Source organism: Myotis yumanensis, unplaced genomic scaffold (assembly GCF_028538775.1).
Source record: "Myotis yumanensis isolate MYYU_CA2020_CCGP unplaced genomic scaffold, mMyoYum1.0.hap1 SCAF_16, whole genome shotgun sequence".
In the NCBI taxonomy this organism is placed as follows: Eukaryota; Metazoa; Chordata; class Mammalia; order Chiroptera; family Vespertilionidae; genus Myotis; species Myotis yumanensis.
The window spans coordinates 29,033,860-29,048,573 of record NW_027223767.1 but is presented as its reverse complement, the minus strand read 5'-3'; the positions used below and the strand labels follow the sequence as shown (position 1 = coordinate 29,048,573).

General features: G+C 46.0%; 1 protein-coding gene, 2 non-coding genes and 1 pseudogene across 3 annotated transcripts in view; all 4 read left to right on the top strand.

Annotated features, from left to right (window-relative positions):
* The window catches only part of TEX14 (testis expressed 14, intercellular bridge forming factor), a 124,127-nt gene that overhangs the window by 65,483 nt on the left and 43,930 nt on the right, over positions 1 to 14,714 (top strand). Inside the window, exons 3-9 of the mRNA XM_070395326.1 lie at positions 4,512 to 4,626; positions 8,120 to 8,285; positions 8,911 to 9,047; positions 10,655 to 10,736; positions 11,710 to 11,840; positions 12,920 to 13,033; positions 14,173 to 14,296. Coding sequence (XP_070251427.1) covers positions 4,512 to 4,626; positions 8,120 to 8,285; positions 8,911 to 9,047; positions 10,655 to 10,736; positions 11,710 to 11,840; positions 12,920 to 13,033; positions 14,173 to 14,296 — 869 coding nt within the window. The remainder of the gene's footprint in view (positions 1 to 4,511; positions 4,627 to 8,119; positions 8,286 to 8,910; positions 9,048 to 10,654; positions 10,737 to 11,709; positions 11,841 to 12,919; positions 13,034 to 14,172; positions 14,297 to 14,714) is intronic.
* On the top strand, positions 146 to 359 carry LOC138995283 (small nucleolar RNA U3). The gene has a single exon (XR_011468598.1). It is a non-coding gene; the product is annotated as a small nucleolar RNA U3 (small nucleolar RNA).
* Positions 2,662 to 2,875, top strand: LOC138995282 (small nucleolar RNA U3). Its single transcript, XR_011468597.1, has one exon. It is a non-coding gene; the product is annotated as a small nucleolar RNA U3 (small nucleolar RNA).
* LOC138994796 (transcription factor BTF3 homolog 4 pseudogene) lies at positions 3,140 to 3,439 on the top strand (annotated as a pseudogene).

Genomic DNA, 14,714 nt, shown 5'->3' with positions numbered 1-14,714 from the left:
ATGATGTTTTAAACTTTTCCACTTCCATTTTTATAAAATATTAAATAGCACATAATTTGTTAGGTTAAATTTACTTAAATAATGTCACCATGATTAAAATGTGTGTAGCTGCCACAGACCCACCAGAAGCTGGGAGCCCAAAGTTAAGACTATACTTTCAGGGATCATTTCTATAGTTCATTACTAGAGAAGTTTCTCTGATCGTGTAGAGCACCCGAAACCACGAGGAGGAGGCGCAGCGTTCTCTCCTGAGCGTGAAGCCGGCTCTTGGTGTTGCTTCTGCAACTGCTACTTGCCATTGATGATCGTTCTTGCCTTCCTTTGGGAGGGCAAGAGGGAGAGGATGCAGTCTGAGTGGTTTCTGATTCTTCCTGTTTAAATGTCAGTATAGTTGTACTAACCGGTTTGGCTTAGTGGTTTGGCTCAGTGGATGGAGCGTCGGCCTGCGGACTGAAAGGTCCCAGGTTCGATTCCGGTCAAGAGCATGTACCTTGGTTGTGGGCACACCCCCAGTGGGGGGTGTGCAGGAGGCAGCTGATCGATGTTTCTAACTCTATCCCTCTCCCTTCGTCTGTAAAAAAAACAATTATATATATATGTAAATGTCAGTATGGTTGGTAATGTCCCTGAGTGTCTTGTTACTCCATTGGTTGATTCTTGTATGTACCATCCCCTGGTGAGGCATTCTAACATTAGCATTGTGTTCCAGTGCATGGGATGAGGCTCCAACCGAGTCAAAGTGTGTAACCTTGGTTTTATCATGTCTATTTGTTTATGTATTTGTTTATTTATTTATTTAAGACGAGCTTTTATTGATTTTAGGGAGAGAAAGATAGAGAAACATCAAAGGTGAGAGAGAATCATTGGTTAGCACCCCCACACTGGGGATCATCTGCTCTCAACCCAGGCATGTGAATCCAACCGTGACTTCCGGTTCATAGGTAGATGCTCACACTGTGTTATTTTTTTCAACCATTACTTAGCACTTAATATCCATATCTTTTTGGCACAATCCTTTGTTAATTTTCTACATCTGGAGTTCTGGTTTGTTTATCTTTGTTTTGTTTTTTAATCGTCCAAGGATATGTTTTTATTGAAGGGATTGGGGAAGAAAGACAGTGAAACATGGATGGATTGCCTCCAGCAAATGAGAAAAGTCCCTACCCTAGATACAGATTAGGGAGTCGGTCTGGTAGGGAGACAGATATGCAGGGCTCTATAAGCTATTTAGATAGGCTTTATTCATTTATTTTTAATATGTTTCTATTGATTTCAGAGAGGAAGTGAGAGGGGAAACCTGGGCATGTGACCTCCTAGTTCAGGAGCAGACGCTCAGCCACTGAGCCACACCAAGCCGGCAAGATATGTTTCATTTTAGGCCCAAGAGCTGGGAAGCTAGGAAGCTTTAAGTAGGGGAATGATTTGTTTAAAAACAAAATTCATCTCTTGCCAGATTTGCTCAGTGGTAAAAGTGTCAACCTGAGCACTGAAGGGGGGCGGGTCTGATTCCTGGTCAAGGGCCCATACCTGGGTTCAGGTGCGGGAGGCAACCAATCAATGCCTCATATCCACCTCTCTCTCCCTCCCCCATCCTCCTTCTAAAAATCAACGGAAAAGAAAATATCCTGAGGATTAGCAACAGCAAAACACCCCACAAAATTCAAACAAGTATATCTAAAGACCTAATCAGCTTTATTAAGTGATTCATGAATTAGGCATCAGCCCATTCTCTGAGGGGTACAAAATAGAAAGTTTTTACTGGAAGTAGGGTGGGTCAAAGGAGTTATTAGTGAAAGAAAAGAAAGGTTAATTTTTGGGTTGGGATGTACTTTCTTAGGGGAAAGAGAAAGGGAAGGTTTTTTAAAATTATGTAGCTGGCCTCTTCTTTTTTTAAAAGAATGTTTTTTATTTGTTTCAGAGAGGAAGGGAGAGTGAGAGAGAGAGAGAAACATCAGTGATGAGAGAACCGTGGACTGGTTGCCTCTCCCAGGCCCCCAGCTGGGGATGGAGCGGGAAACCCCAGTGGTGAACTCGTGGTTCATAGGTCCACGTTCAACCGCTCAGCCACACTGGCCGGGGTGGGGTTTTTCCTTTTTCTTTAAACAGATGTATTGTCCTGCTTGTTTAAACACAATTTACAATTTCTATGTACCTAATGATCACTTGATTTGGAAAACATTTATATGTCTGGTACTTGGATCACAGGACAAAATAAAAAAATAGGAAGTGCTTTGCAAATGTCAGAGTTCTGCTTTGGGTCATCGCTTTTATCTTCCGCTTTTATGTTTTTCTTGTGAAAGGTCTCCGCTCCCCCGCAGAGGTCTAAACTGAGGCTTGTCCCCCGACGCGCCCGCGCCGGCGCACTCGGGTGTAGTCAGCGTTTACGTGGTAAACGGCGCTGCGGAACCGCGGGGGAAGCGGGGCGGGGTTGGTAATAACTGTCGTGTGATTGGCTGTTTAGCAATTGCATGTTAATTACAGTGAACTGTTTTCGGAAATGCTAGGATTTAAAACGCTTTGTCGAGCTTTCTGAATGAAAAAATTTTGAGAGAATACATGGCAAGATATTTATGGGTAAAATAGCACCACGTTAGAAAAAGTCGCCATCACCGTAATATGTGTGGCTTTCGTTCACTGCGGAAACGGCCGCGGTGGTGAGTTAAGACTATACTTTCAGGGATCATTTCTATAGTTCGTTACTAGAGAAGTTTCTCTGATCGTGTAGAGCACCCGAAACCACGAGGAGGAGGCGCAGCGTTCTCTCCTGAGCGTGAAGCCGGCTCTTGGTGTTGCTTCTGCAACTGCCACTTGCCATTGATGATCGTTCTTGTCCTCCTTCGGGAGGGCAAGAGGGAGAGGACGCAGTCTGAGTGGTTTCTTTAAGGTATAAATAAAGGTTTAATTGACCTTCAATTAGCGTTGAGTGTGTGGGTAGTTATGTCAACTTTACTATTTACTAGTGTGGAGTTATTTTTCTGTTTTAAACAGCCTGGTTTAGGGAAGGTTTGTTAAACTTCTGGATGAGTCCCGCGTGGGCTCCTAAGGTCCCGCTTCAAGAAAGAGGGTGGTCCATAGTAAAGCTATAGCTGATGACAAAAGACTGGCTGTGGTTAATAGAGTTGGTATAGGAGAGGGAAACATGGTTAAAGATGATGGGGTAGTTACTTATTTCAATAATCCCAAAATCCAAGCTTCCCTTTCTGCCAACACCTTTACAATTACCGCTCATGCAGAAGCCAAACCATTCACAGAAAAGCTTCCTGGAATATCATGTCAGCTTGGTGCTGACAGCTTAACAAGCTTTAGGAACTTAGCAGAACAATTTCCTGGGCGAGTGTTGGATAGCAAAGCCCCCAAACCAGAAGACATTGAAGAGGAAGATGATGTTCCACATCTTGTAGAAAATTTTGATGACGCATCAAACAATGAAGCTAACTAAAATCTTTTCTGGTTTTTGGAAGCTGGCATGGATCTGCTATGTGGCTCCAAAGTTTTACCGACACAAAAAACATCAACTGTTACTAGTTCAGTAATACAAATATTTTGTATATTAACAATTCTGTTTGTTCAGCATTTCCATCATTTGATTTTGCACTTCCTCCTAGCATCTTTCCTTTTGGTTAAAGAAGTATTGGTGCACTTGGAGGGTGTTTTGATTTTTGATTTTTGGGGTGTTTTTTTTTGTTTGTTTGGGGTATTTTTGGTGTACATTTGTGTATGTTTTTGTATGTGTGTGGGTATGTGCGTACACTGGAGAGCAAATTGGAAAACAGTTCTATTTATCCTCCTCTTTTCCCCAGTAGAAATAAAACACATCTTTATATTAAAAATAAAATTTGGGCATTGACCTCTTTCCCCATCAAATTAAGTTTCTATTTTAGTGGGATATAAATATAAATTTACTGTTTCAAGTAATTGTTTTATATTACTGTCCTCACCCTAACACAGTATCATTATTACGACCACCCCATTCCTCATGCCCTCTGTAGGTTAAAAAAAAATTTTTTTTCACACAGGAAGTGGTAAAACACTTCAGTGCAACTTCCTGAGTAAATAACGTGTTTTTTTAAAATTGATTTCAGAGAGAGATAGAGAGAAACATCAATGATGAGAGGGAATCGTTGATCTGCTGCCTCCTGCTCACTGGGGATGCCCTTCTGTTTCATAGGTTGGCCAGGCAGTAAATGACGTTTTTTGTTTTTTAAAAATATTTTTTTATTTATTTCAGAGAGGGAGAGAGAGATAGAAACGTCAATGATGAGAGAGACCCAAGCATGTGCTCTTGTCCGGAATCGAACCTGGGACCCTTCAGTCTGCAGGCTGATGCTCTATCCGCTGAGTCAAACCAGCTCACATAAGAGCTTTTCTTTTTTGAGAAACAGTTTGCAGTAGTAATACATATAAGTGCTGTATAAGGGAATTTTGATTTTTTGCCCCTTAATATGAATTTTCCTAGTTTTATCTCAGAAAATGTCCTGTTCTTTACATTGATCCTGGTATTTGCTTTGCAGGAATTTATGTTGATGCAGTCAACTCCTTGGGCCAGACGCCGCTTTTCCTTGCATCATTATTAGGCCTTACAAAACTAGTTGATATTCTGGTGGATTATGGATCAGATCCAAATCAGTAAGTAGATAATTTTCTATTATCTAGAAAATAAATAGTAGTGTATGCTTTTAAGATGAGTTAGGCATTTGGAAACTAATCTGACAAGATATTAAAATAACTTTTACTAACTTATGTCAATGACGTACAGTTGTATGTGTATGTTGAAACATACCTTCAATGTTAATAAAAGCAGTTTTACTTGGCCCTATGAAATAAGTGATACTTAATAGTCATTCATTCATTTTTTAACTAGTTAGTCATTAACAGCATGCTTTTCATATTTTACCCCAGGCAATAATTTGTATGATTTATTTAAGCGGTTTTTACCAGTTAATATACTTGGCATCACTTTATCAGGATGATTTATTTTTGCCTGGCTCTTATAGTTGTGGTTTAAAAGAATCTGCGATTAATAGTTGGCCTAAATTTTAATATGGAACAGCAACACAATGTAATGAATCAGCTTTACAGTGAACACCCCTTTTCTTTAGTTAACACTTTTGATTTTCCCAGAGCCGTTCCAGACACTAAGCTCTCTAGATCTTTACAACTATCTCCTCGACAGAGATGAGACAGACAGCATGTATTTTTACAGTTCACACTGGGTAGAAACAAACAGGTTTTGAATGCTTACATGATTCCATCTGATTTTCATAGTTCTGCCAGAATGTGAACCAATCATAAAAGTCATATAGTAGTTTGCCCATATTACGTAAAGAGATCCTGTTCAAGGTATTTAACAAGCCATATTGATGTCAGAAAGTTTTACTTTTCTGTTGTTGTTCTCTTTTCTGTTATAAGATTGCTTACTTAGTGGGAGAAAACTTTGGAAAAAGAAAAAAACCCCTCAAAAAGCAATCAGTATTAGAATTCTGTAACCAAGAGATATTACAAAGAAAATTTTTGCTTTGTTTCCATCCAGAATTTCTCTAGACTAACATACACCACTCTCCTGTCTCTAGTGTATTGTTTAATTTCAAAGGTCAGAAATAAAGGACTCACTCACCTGATGTTTGCAGAAAACAGCTCTCTAGGGAGGCCACCTGGGACTCCCTGCAGTTCCATAACCCAAAATGCAACATTTTCCAGTCATTTGCATTTACATCTGTTTTGTAGAGGTTTATTGCTCTTTTCTTCTTTTTAAAAATTGATTATTGCTTTTAGAGAGAGGAAGGGGCGAGGGAGAGAAACATCGGTTTATTGTTCCACTTACTTATGCCTTCACTGGTTGATGCTTGTATGTGCCCTGACTGGGGAGATCGAACCTGCAACCTTTGCATATCAGGATGATGCTCTAACCAACTCAGCTATCCAGCCAGGGTACTGGATTCTTTAAAGATTAAATCATTCAACTCTAGTTTTCCAGCCCTGACCCGGTGGGTCAGTTGGTGGGAGCAGCATCCCGATGTGCCAGGATTGCAGATCCTATATCAGTCAGGACACACATGCAAGAATCAACCAATGAATATGTAAATAAGTGGGACAACAAGTCCATGGTGCCTCTCTCTCTCTCAATTAAATAAATAAATAAATAAAAGAAGAAAAATCTTTAATATTCCAGATTAGGGAACTGATACCCAGAAATTTTAAGTGAAAGGTTTATTTTGGTATAAAAAATATTATTCCTTTCTTTTTTAGCATTCATGAGAAATGAAAAATAATGTCCTCTCTCTTCCCTCATCCCTCCTTACTGTTTATGGGAAGAATGATTAGAAGATTGTAAAACATTATACAAATGTGTTTTTAGAACAGAGAGGATATTGCAGTTTTCAAAGCCCAGTGTACTACACTGCTTGTCAAACCCAGCAATAGAAGCTGGCTCAACATGAGCCATCCCAGTGGTTCCCAGGTGCCTGGGGACAGGCCAGCATGTTGGTGTCACCTGGGGAACTTGTAAAAAAAATATACATTTCTTCCCAGCCAGTGTGGCTCTGTAGCTGACCATCAACCTATGAACCAGGAGGTCATGGTTCAATTCCCGGTCAGGGCACATGCCCGGGTTGCGGGCTCGATCCCCAGTGGGGGGCATGCAGGAGGCAGCCGATCAGTGTTGATGTTGATGTTTCTTTCTCCTGCTCCCTCTTCTCTCTCTAAAATCAATAAAAACAAAAAACAGTTTAAAAGAAAAGTAGGTTTACATTTGTGAGTACGCGAAATAGTTTATTCTTATATTGTTGTTCATTAATTGTTGTTTTATTTTCCATAGGAACAACTGCAAAGCTACTTTTGCCCTATCCTGTATGTTTTCAAATGGAAATTTCTTCAACATATATATTGAGTGCAGAACAGTTTATATAACACATTCTTTTTTAAAAAAAAATACTTTATTGACTTTTCACAGAGAGGAAGGGAGAGGGACAGAGAGCTAGAAACATCCATGAGAGAGAAACATCGATCAGCTGCCTCCTGCACACCCCCCACTGGGGATGTGCCCACAACCAAGGCACATGCCCTTGACCGGAATCGAACCCAGGACCCCTCAGTCCACAGGCCGACGCTCTAGCCACTGAGCCAAACCGGTCAGGGCATATATAACACATTCTTATTCCTACCTGCATATGCACAGGAAATTTCTGGGAGGATACACTTATATAGTAATTGCCTCTGGGCAAGAGATCTGTGGGGTCTGGAGTTGGAAGAATGTTCTTATTTTTCTTATCTCTTCTCCTCCTTATTTGACTTCTCTTTCCCCATTTGTGTTTTTCTTTAAAAAAAATGTTTTTATTGATTTCAGAGAGGAAGGGAGAGATAGAAACATCAATGATGAGAAGAATCATCAACCAGCTGCCTCCTGCACACCCCCTACTGGGGATCAAGCCTGCAGCTCGGGCATGTGCCTGACCAGGAATCGAACCACAACCTTCTGGTTCATGGGTCGACACTCAACCACCGAGCCCCACCGGGTCGGCTGTTTTTTGTTTTCAGTTAAAGAGAGAAAGCTCTCCAGGTGATTCTGTCCTGCAGCCAAGTTAGGAATCACAGCTGCAGGTCACATCCCACTATATCTTGGACACAATAAGGGCCAAGATAGTTTATTGGCTTTGGTTAAATTTTTCTGACTTCTAGATCCTTCTTGTCCAGATTGCTCATGCCAAGGTCTGTGGGCCTCTGCCATCGGACTTGGAAGCTAGAGACATTCTCACATGAGAGAGACCCCAGGACTCGGCAAACAGGAATTGTTTTCAGGGCAGCCAGTGTCAGGGATTAGAGGGGGAAAGAACACCAATTTGGAACCACACCCCTACCGGGCTGTGGCCCTCAGTTCTGCCCTTTTGGTTCCTCACTTATTCTTGGGAAGTGATAGTGCCTTGAAGGGTAGAGGTAAGGATGGAGAAAGGGTGTGTGTGTAAAGCTCATTTTGGCACAGACCGGACACCTTCCAAATGGCATGACTATAATCCTCATCGCCAAAGGTGGCCTCTGTAGAAAGGAAACCTGTCACCCATTGAATCCCCCCTGCTCTGTGGAAGGGAGGGGTGTTGCCATGGACACTCCTTGTATCCCCCTCCAGCCGCTGCTTTGATGGGAGCACCCCTGTGCACGCAGCAGCGTTTTCAGGCAATCAGTGGATCCTCAGCAAAGTGTTGGATGCAGGGGGTGACCTTCGACTCCACGACGAGAAGGGTCAAAGCCCGCAGGCCTGGGCCCTGACAGCCGGGAAGGAGTGCAGCACTATGGTAAGGGTGGGCCCCTCTGCAGCCACCCTCAAGGCCGAGCACTGGGCTGGGAGCCAGGAGCCCAGGGCTAGCGGCTGGCCCTGGGACAGCACAAGAAGGGGAGGGGGGAGGGGGACAGTTTTCTCCCCTCACTGCCCTTCCTCTGGTTCTCCGGCTCATTAGCTGTTGGACCTTGGACAAATAATTTCACTCTTCCTGTCTAGTTTATCTCTTGAAGGAGGAGGGACTTGGAGGAAATTATTGCCAACATCTCCCTGAAAACATTTCATACCTTTGGAAAATCACCAGTGGTTCTCAACCTTCTGGCCCTTTAAATACAGTTCCTCATGTTGCGACCCAACCATAAAATTATTTTCGTTGCTACTTCATAACTGTAATGTTGCTACTGTTATGAATCATAATGTAAATATCTGATATGCAGGATGGTTTTAGGCGACCCCTGTGAAAGGGTTGTTCAACCGCCAAAGGGGTCGAGACCCACAGCTTGAGAACCGCTGACTTAGACCCTCCCTTTCCTGTTGGGGGGCTCCCAGCTCCTAGACCATTGACCTCAGACCACCTCACAATTCCTCTGAAGGGCGGGAGCCCCTTGCTGTGCGGCACTGAGCTCTCTGTGGTGTTGCAGATGGTGGAGTTCATCCACCGCTGCGCCGCACACATGCAGGCCATCGTCCAGGACTTCTCCTGTGACCTCCTGAAGAAGGTTGACTCCACTGAGCGGCTCATCTGCAGCCTGCCCCGGTTCGGGGGCCTCATGCAGGGGTGAGTGCTGCCTCGAGCCGAGTGGGATATCCTGCATCGCCCCAGCCTCCTCACAGGCCCCCGTAGCGAGGGCCACAGAAGTCCCTCCAGCCTCTGGCTCACCCACAGGGATGAGCTCAGAAGGAGGTGTGGCCACTGGAGAAGGATGGCCATTCCCCGGCCAGGAATGTCCAGGGCAATGAGTTCTGGGCTCCAGTGGAGATGCCCTGTGCTCAGCAGAGAAGGAACTCTTCAGGTCTGGGCAGCTTAGCAGAAAGTCTTTCTCAGAACCTCTGGATGGAGTTGTTGATGTTTTGATATCTTGAACTATAGAAAGCATATTTCTTTATTACTAAGGTTGCAAATGACCACAAATACTTAATTTACAGTTCCTCAGGCTATTTTGAGCTGGCGTGAGAGGCTTGCTGCTAACTTGGGATGGGCAACTGCAGGAGACGGGCCACAGGCTCAGTTATTTTAAATTCTTGGGACTTTATTGCCTTAGGGTTTGTAGTCAGAGAATCCTTTTCCTTTTGGTTTTCTCTGATGGCTGTCTTTGTAATCAGGGTGGCTAGCTTCGTCACACTCTGGAGGGCTCCCCCATCCTGTCCTTCTGTGCACATGGAGTCCTGGTTCTCTGATGACCAGGACGCTGCTGGCTTCTCGGGCGAGATGAGTCAGAGATGCCGGTGAGCAGTTAGGCCTAACTGCTCCCCCGGCTACTTCTCTTGCCGGTCTTGGTTCTTTACCCAGAATCCAGAATGACCTGTTAAAAATGGAAGTTGGGTTGTGCCCCTCACTTTGTACAAAAAACCTTCTTAGGGTCTTTCCCATGACTCTCAGGATAAACGCCCACTTTCCTCATCTGGCCTCTCTGCCCCTGCCTGTTCCAGTGCTCACACCGCCTGGCCAACCAGGAGGGTCTTGGCAGACCACCTAGGGCCCAGGCTTAGTCCCTGCTGCTGCTCTGTGACCCCAGGCTCCACTTTCCCCATCTGTAACATGAGAAAGGTGGACAAGAGAAGCTTTATGATTCTTTCCAACTGACCATCCGTGCTCATTATTGCTCCATAATGAATCACCCCCACCCCCCAACGTAGCAGTTTCAAACAGTAGTGATCATTTGTCGCTCACACAGTTTCTGTTGGTCGGGAATCAGGGAATGGCTTAGCTGGGTGGTTGTAGTTCAGGTTTTCTCCAAAAGTTTCAGTAGAGATGTCTGCTGGGCTGTCATGACTGGGGCTGCAGGATCCACACTCACCTGGCTCGGTGTCAGGCTTCCTTATTGGTGCCTCATCCAGAGCAAGTGACCTGAGAAAGATCCGGGCAGAAGCCCTGGTGGATTTAGCCTTGGAAATCTCACCACTGTCATTTCTGCAATATGCTGTTGGGCTACCAGGCCAGCTCTATCTGTCCTGGGAGGGGCTGCACAAGGGCATGGTTTGTAGGAGGTGAGGTGAGAATCACAGGTGCCCTCTGAGAGGTGGCTCATATCACCTGCAGTTCCATGATAACAAGTTAAGTAGTGAAGTCAAAAGCCACTACACATTCTGAAAACTTGGTTCATCGTTGTTCCTCTGGATCTGGGTGATTAATCCTTATTTATTTCCTCTTTTAAATATTTCTAGAAGCCCGAATGGCCCTTCTAAACGACCTCGTAAAACTGGAGTCATTTCTGCCCAGAACATCCACAGCTTTGGCTTTGGGAAGGTAAGAGGTGGCCTCTGACGGCCAGTGTTTGCGGGCTAACTGGAGAGTCACCTGGCCCTCCTTCTGGACCTATGTCTCTCGGCTTTGTCCAGCTCCTCTGTCTCATCGTCGCCAAAGTGGGTTTTCTTTTTCTTCTTTACCACTTTTGCAGGACAAGTGCCTTTTCCTGTTGCTTTCCTTATTGAAAAAAAAGGTGGAAACTCTACAGAGATTCCTTGAGCTAGATTTCGGGAGTTCCCAGTAAAGGCACCAAACATGGTCTCCCTGTAGAGGCAGAGAGCTGCGCCGACCCCGTGAGCCTTATTTGTGGTTTATGAGTGTTGTTGGCATGCCTTTAAGGAATTGACATTTTATTTTATTTATTTATTTTATTTTTAAGGAATTGCCATTTTAAACAGAAATGGTTTTTTTTGTTGTTGTTTTTTTCTTTTAATATATTTTTCATTGATTTTCCACAGAGAGGAAGGGAGAGCGATAGAGAGTCAGAAACATCGGTGAGAGAGAAACATCGATCAGCTGCCTCCTGCACACCTCCCACTGGAGATGTGCCTGCAACCAAGGTACATGCCCCCGACCGGAATCGAACCCGGGACCCTTCAGACCGCAGGCTGATGCTCTATCCACTGAGCCAAACCGGTTACAGCTTAAACAGAAATGTTTTGAGTATCTTTTGGATCATTGGTTCTGCCCATGGGAGAAAGAGAGTTAGGAAATGTTGCTGGGTGATTGGGTAATGTTTGCTGACACTCACCCCAGTCCTGAGTCTGTTGGTTGTGCCAAGGAAGCCTGGGGTGGATGTGTGGGGCGGTGGTGGGGGAGGAATGGTGACTGCACACAGGCCTGGGTTCTGTGGGGGACCCTGCTCAACGCTTCAGGCAAGTGTCTGAGCTCTTTTCATGAGCCTCAGTTTCCCCACTAGTAAAAGGGGAAGGATATTAGAACTTTGCAGGGCAAAGCTGTGTTTTGCTTTTAGTTTTGTCTTTCAGCGAGGACACGGGTGACCTATTTAGGATCTCTTCCGATCATTGGAGAAAAGGAAATAATTCAAGCTGATGATGAGCCTGCCTTCTCTTTCTGCAGTGGCCCCTACATGGTCATGACCAAGTAAGCAGAGTGGCCTGCGGGAGCTAGTCCCATGGGGAGTACGGGCTTTGTGCGACTTCCTGATGCGTGGAGGGTTCTAGCCTAACACTGAAGGACACATGTCTGAATCAGGGGTTCTCAGCCTGGGCACCACTGACATACTTATATTTGGCCGGATAGCCTTTGCTGGTGGTGGCTGTCCTGTGCATTGTATGATATTCAGGAGCCACCCTGGTCTGTACTCTAGAGGCCAGTGGCAGCCCTCTTTGCCACCCCCTCGAGTTGTGATTGTAAGAATCAGTGTCTACAGACATTGCCAAATGGCCCTGGTTGAGAACAGCTGCTCTGAAAGACGACTCACGGCCGTGTTTTAACCTCTCTGCTTTCTAGAGAGTTAGAGGCAGCGTAGAGGAATGGCCTGGCCCCTGATACAGGCCAGAGGGTATTGAGGTGCCCATAGAAGCCGGAACAGGTATTGGCTACAGCCCTCACCAACCAAATGCAGCAGAGGTGGCAGTGACAGTTTGGCTATGACAGAAGTCCCTGGGAGACCTGCCTCCTGCGGGGTCACAGGAGCTGTCCTGGCCAAGGTCTCTGGGCCTCCTTCCACCTGGACACTTTCCTGCCTGGAAGAAACCCCTTTCTAAAAGGGCTCTGTCCCTGCAGACGTGCATCTTCCTGCCCAGGCCACCGGCCCGTCACCAGGTCCCTTCCTCCTCTCCATCCATTGCTGTGGCCTCTGCCCAGGTCATCACTGTCCCTCACCTAGACTGGCCTCCTAACTGGCTTCCCCTTCTCCAGACCACCCCTGCCTACCGTTTTCCACTGCTGGTACCATTGTCTTTCTAAAATAAGGGAGTTACTCCCTCAAATCTCTCAGTGACTTCCTGCCACCTGTCCTAAGTTCCTCAAGGTGCTTTAGGACCTGCGGGGCCGCGGGGGCGGGGCGTGGGGGGGGGGCGGAGGAAGGGGGGAGGAAAGACTGGACAGGGGCTTCGCAGGTTCTGTGTGAACAGCTACCTGGTCTCTGGCTGGGGAACTGCTCACTGGAGAACTGGCTACTCACCGCCTTCTGCTCCAGCTCTCTCCTGCCCTTGCAGCCTGGTGTGGAAGGGGAGCAGGGTCACCGTGAAGGAGCTGCATCTCCCCACCCACCCGCACTGCAGCAAGCTGCGGCTGGCCGACTTGCTCATTGCGGAGCAGGAGCACAGCAGGTGAGCAGGAAGCCCGAGGGCCGCACAGGCCCAGGCTCTTTACAGAGGCAAGTTCAGGGCTGCTGAGGACTCCCTGGGATGTGGAGACCACTCCCCGCAGCCTCAGCATTTCCTGACTGTTGGTTTGACATCCAAGAGCTGCCAAGAAAAAAAAAAAAGGAATTAATGAAAAGCCTGAGGAGTGGTGGAGGTGGTGGTGAGGGGGTCAGTTCTGTCAGTTGACTGACTCCCTATAACCGGTCTCTCTGATGGTCCAGCCTCCACGTCCACTGGCTCTCCTGCGACAGCCCCCGAGGCCTGGCCCGTTTTCAGCCCTGGACCCATCAGGACATGTGCTGTCCTGATTTCATAGAACTGGGTGTGCATGAGATCCACATGTCTGAGGAACTGTGTGTCTGCTATTGAGGCCCACCTATGGGTCTAGTACAGGGGTCCTCAAACTACGGCCCGTGGGCCACATGCAAATACAAATATTGTATTTGTTCCCGTTTTGTTTTTTTACTTCAAAATAAGATATGTGCAGTGTGCATAGGAATTTGTTCACATTTTTTTTTTAAACTATAGTCCGGCCCTCCAACGGTCTGAGGGATAGTGAACTGGCCCCCTGTTTAAAAAGTTTGAGGACCCCTGGTCTAGTACCTTATGTGGCCCCAGGGTAAGTCCTTCAGCTCTTGCTGAGGCAGGAGCTCGATTTGTGGTTCGCACCGGGGCTGTGGAGGCCATGGAACGGACCCTGGCTCGTCGAGCTCTTTCCGGGCAAGGTCAGACTCCTGCCGCAAGTGTGTCAAGGCTGGAAGGCTCAGGCACAGCATGGACTTGGGCATCTCCCTGATCTTGGTCTCCTCATCTCTAAACAATACATGTCTTGCAGGTGGTTGTTAGGATGGAGATGATGTATGATAACTGCTCAGCAGCTCTTAGTGACATTGTCATTGATGACTCTCAGCCCTAAGGAGCTGATCAGTGAGAGGCCACAGATTCCAACAGACAACCCCACCCACCCCATCCTGTTTTCTTAGAAAAGCATTGTGTGCAAGATGATATTTGTTTAGAATGTATTCAGGGGGCCCTGAAGAAAGGAAAGCGCCCTTTTTTGCATGTCCTTCTTCCCTCTGCCTCATCTGAAGCATCTTTTGCAGCAAATTGCGGCACCGCCACCTGCTGCAGCTGATGGCTGTGTGCCTGTCCCAGGACCTGGAGAAGACCCGCCTGGTTTACGAGCGCATCACCATCGGCACACTATTTAGTGTCCTCCATGAACGGGTGAGTGGCTGTTTCCATGGGCTTTTCCCTGGCTGCCCTCCCACTTCTCCCTGCCCTCTTCCCCTGCCTGAGCTGGAGAGCTCCCATTTGTGCAGCTGTGCATGCATGGAAGATAAATCTTAAAAAACCACAACAGTAAGACATTTATTTCTTTGTAATTTGTTTTCATTCTGGAAGATAAATCTTAATTCTCTACTTCGTGTTGGCTCTATAATGCACCATTTAAGGCTAAGTGCATTGGACCTACTGCGACTTTATTATTGTTAGTCCTCCTTCTGGGTCTAAGGGCTTAGCAGACCCAGAAGACACAGACACATTTCTAGCTAATTACTCAAATAGCCACTGGTCTTACTTTCCTGTATTTCCACTTGTGCCCTGCAGGACCTTGGCTATAGAGAAAGGCCTGTTTATATACAGG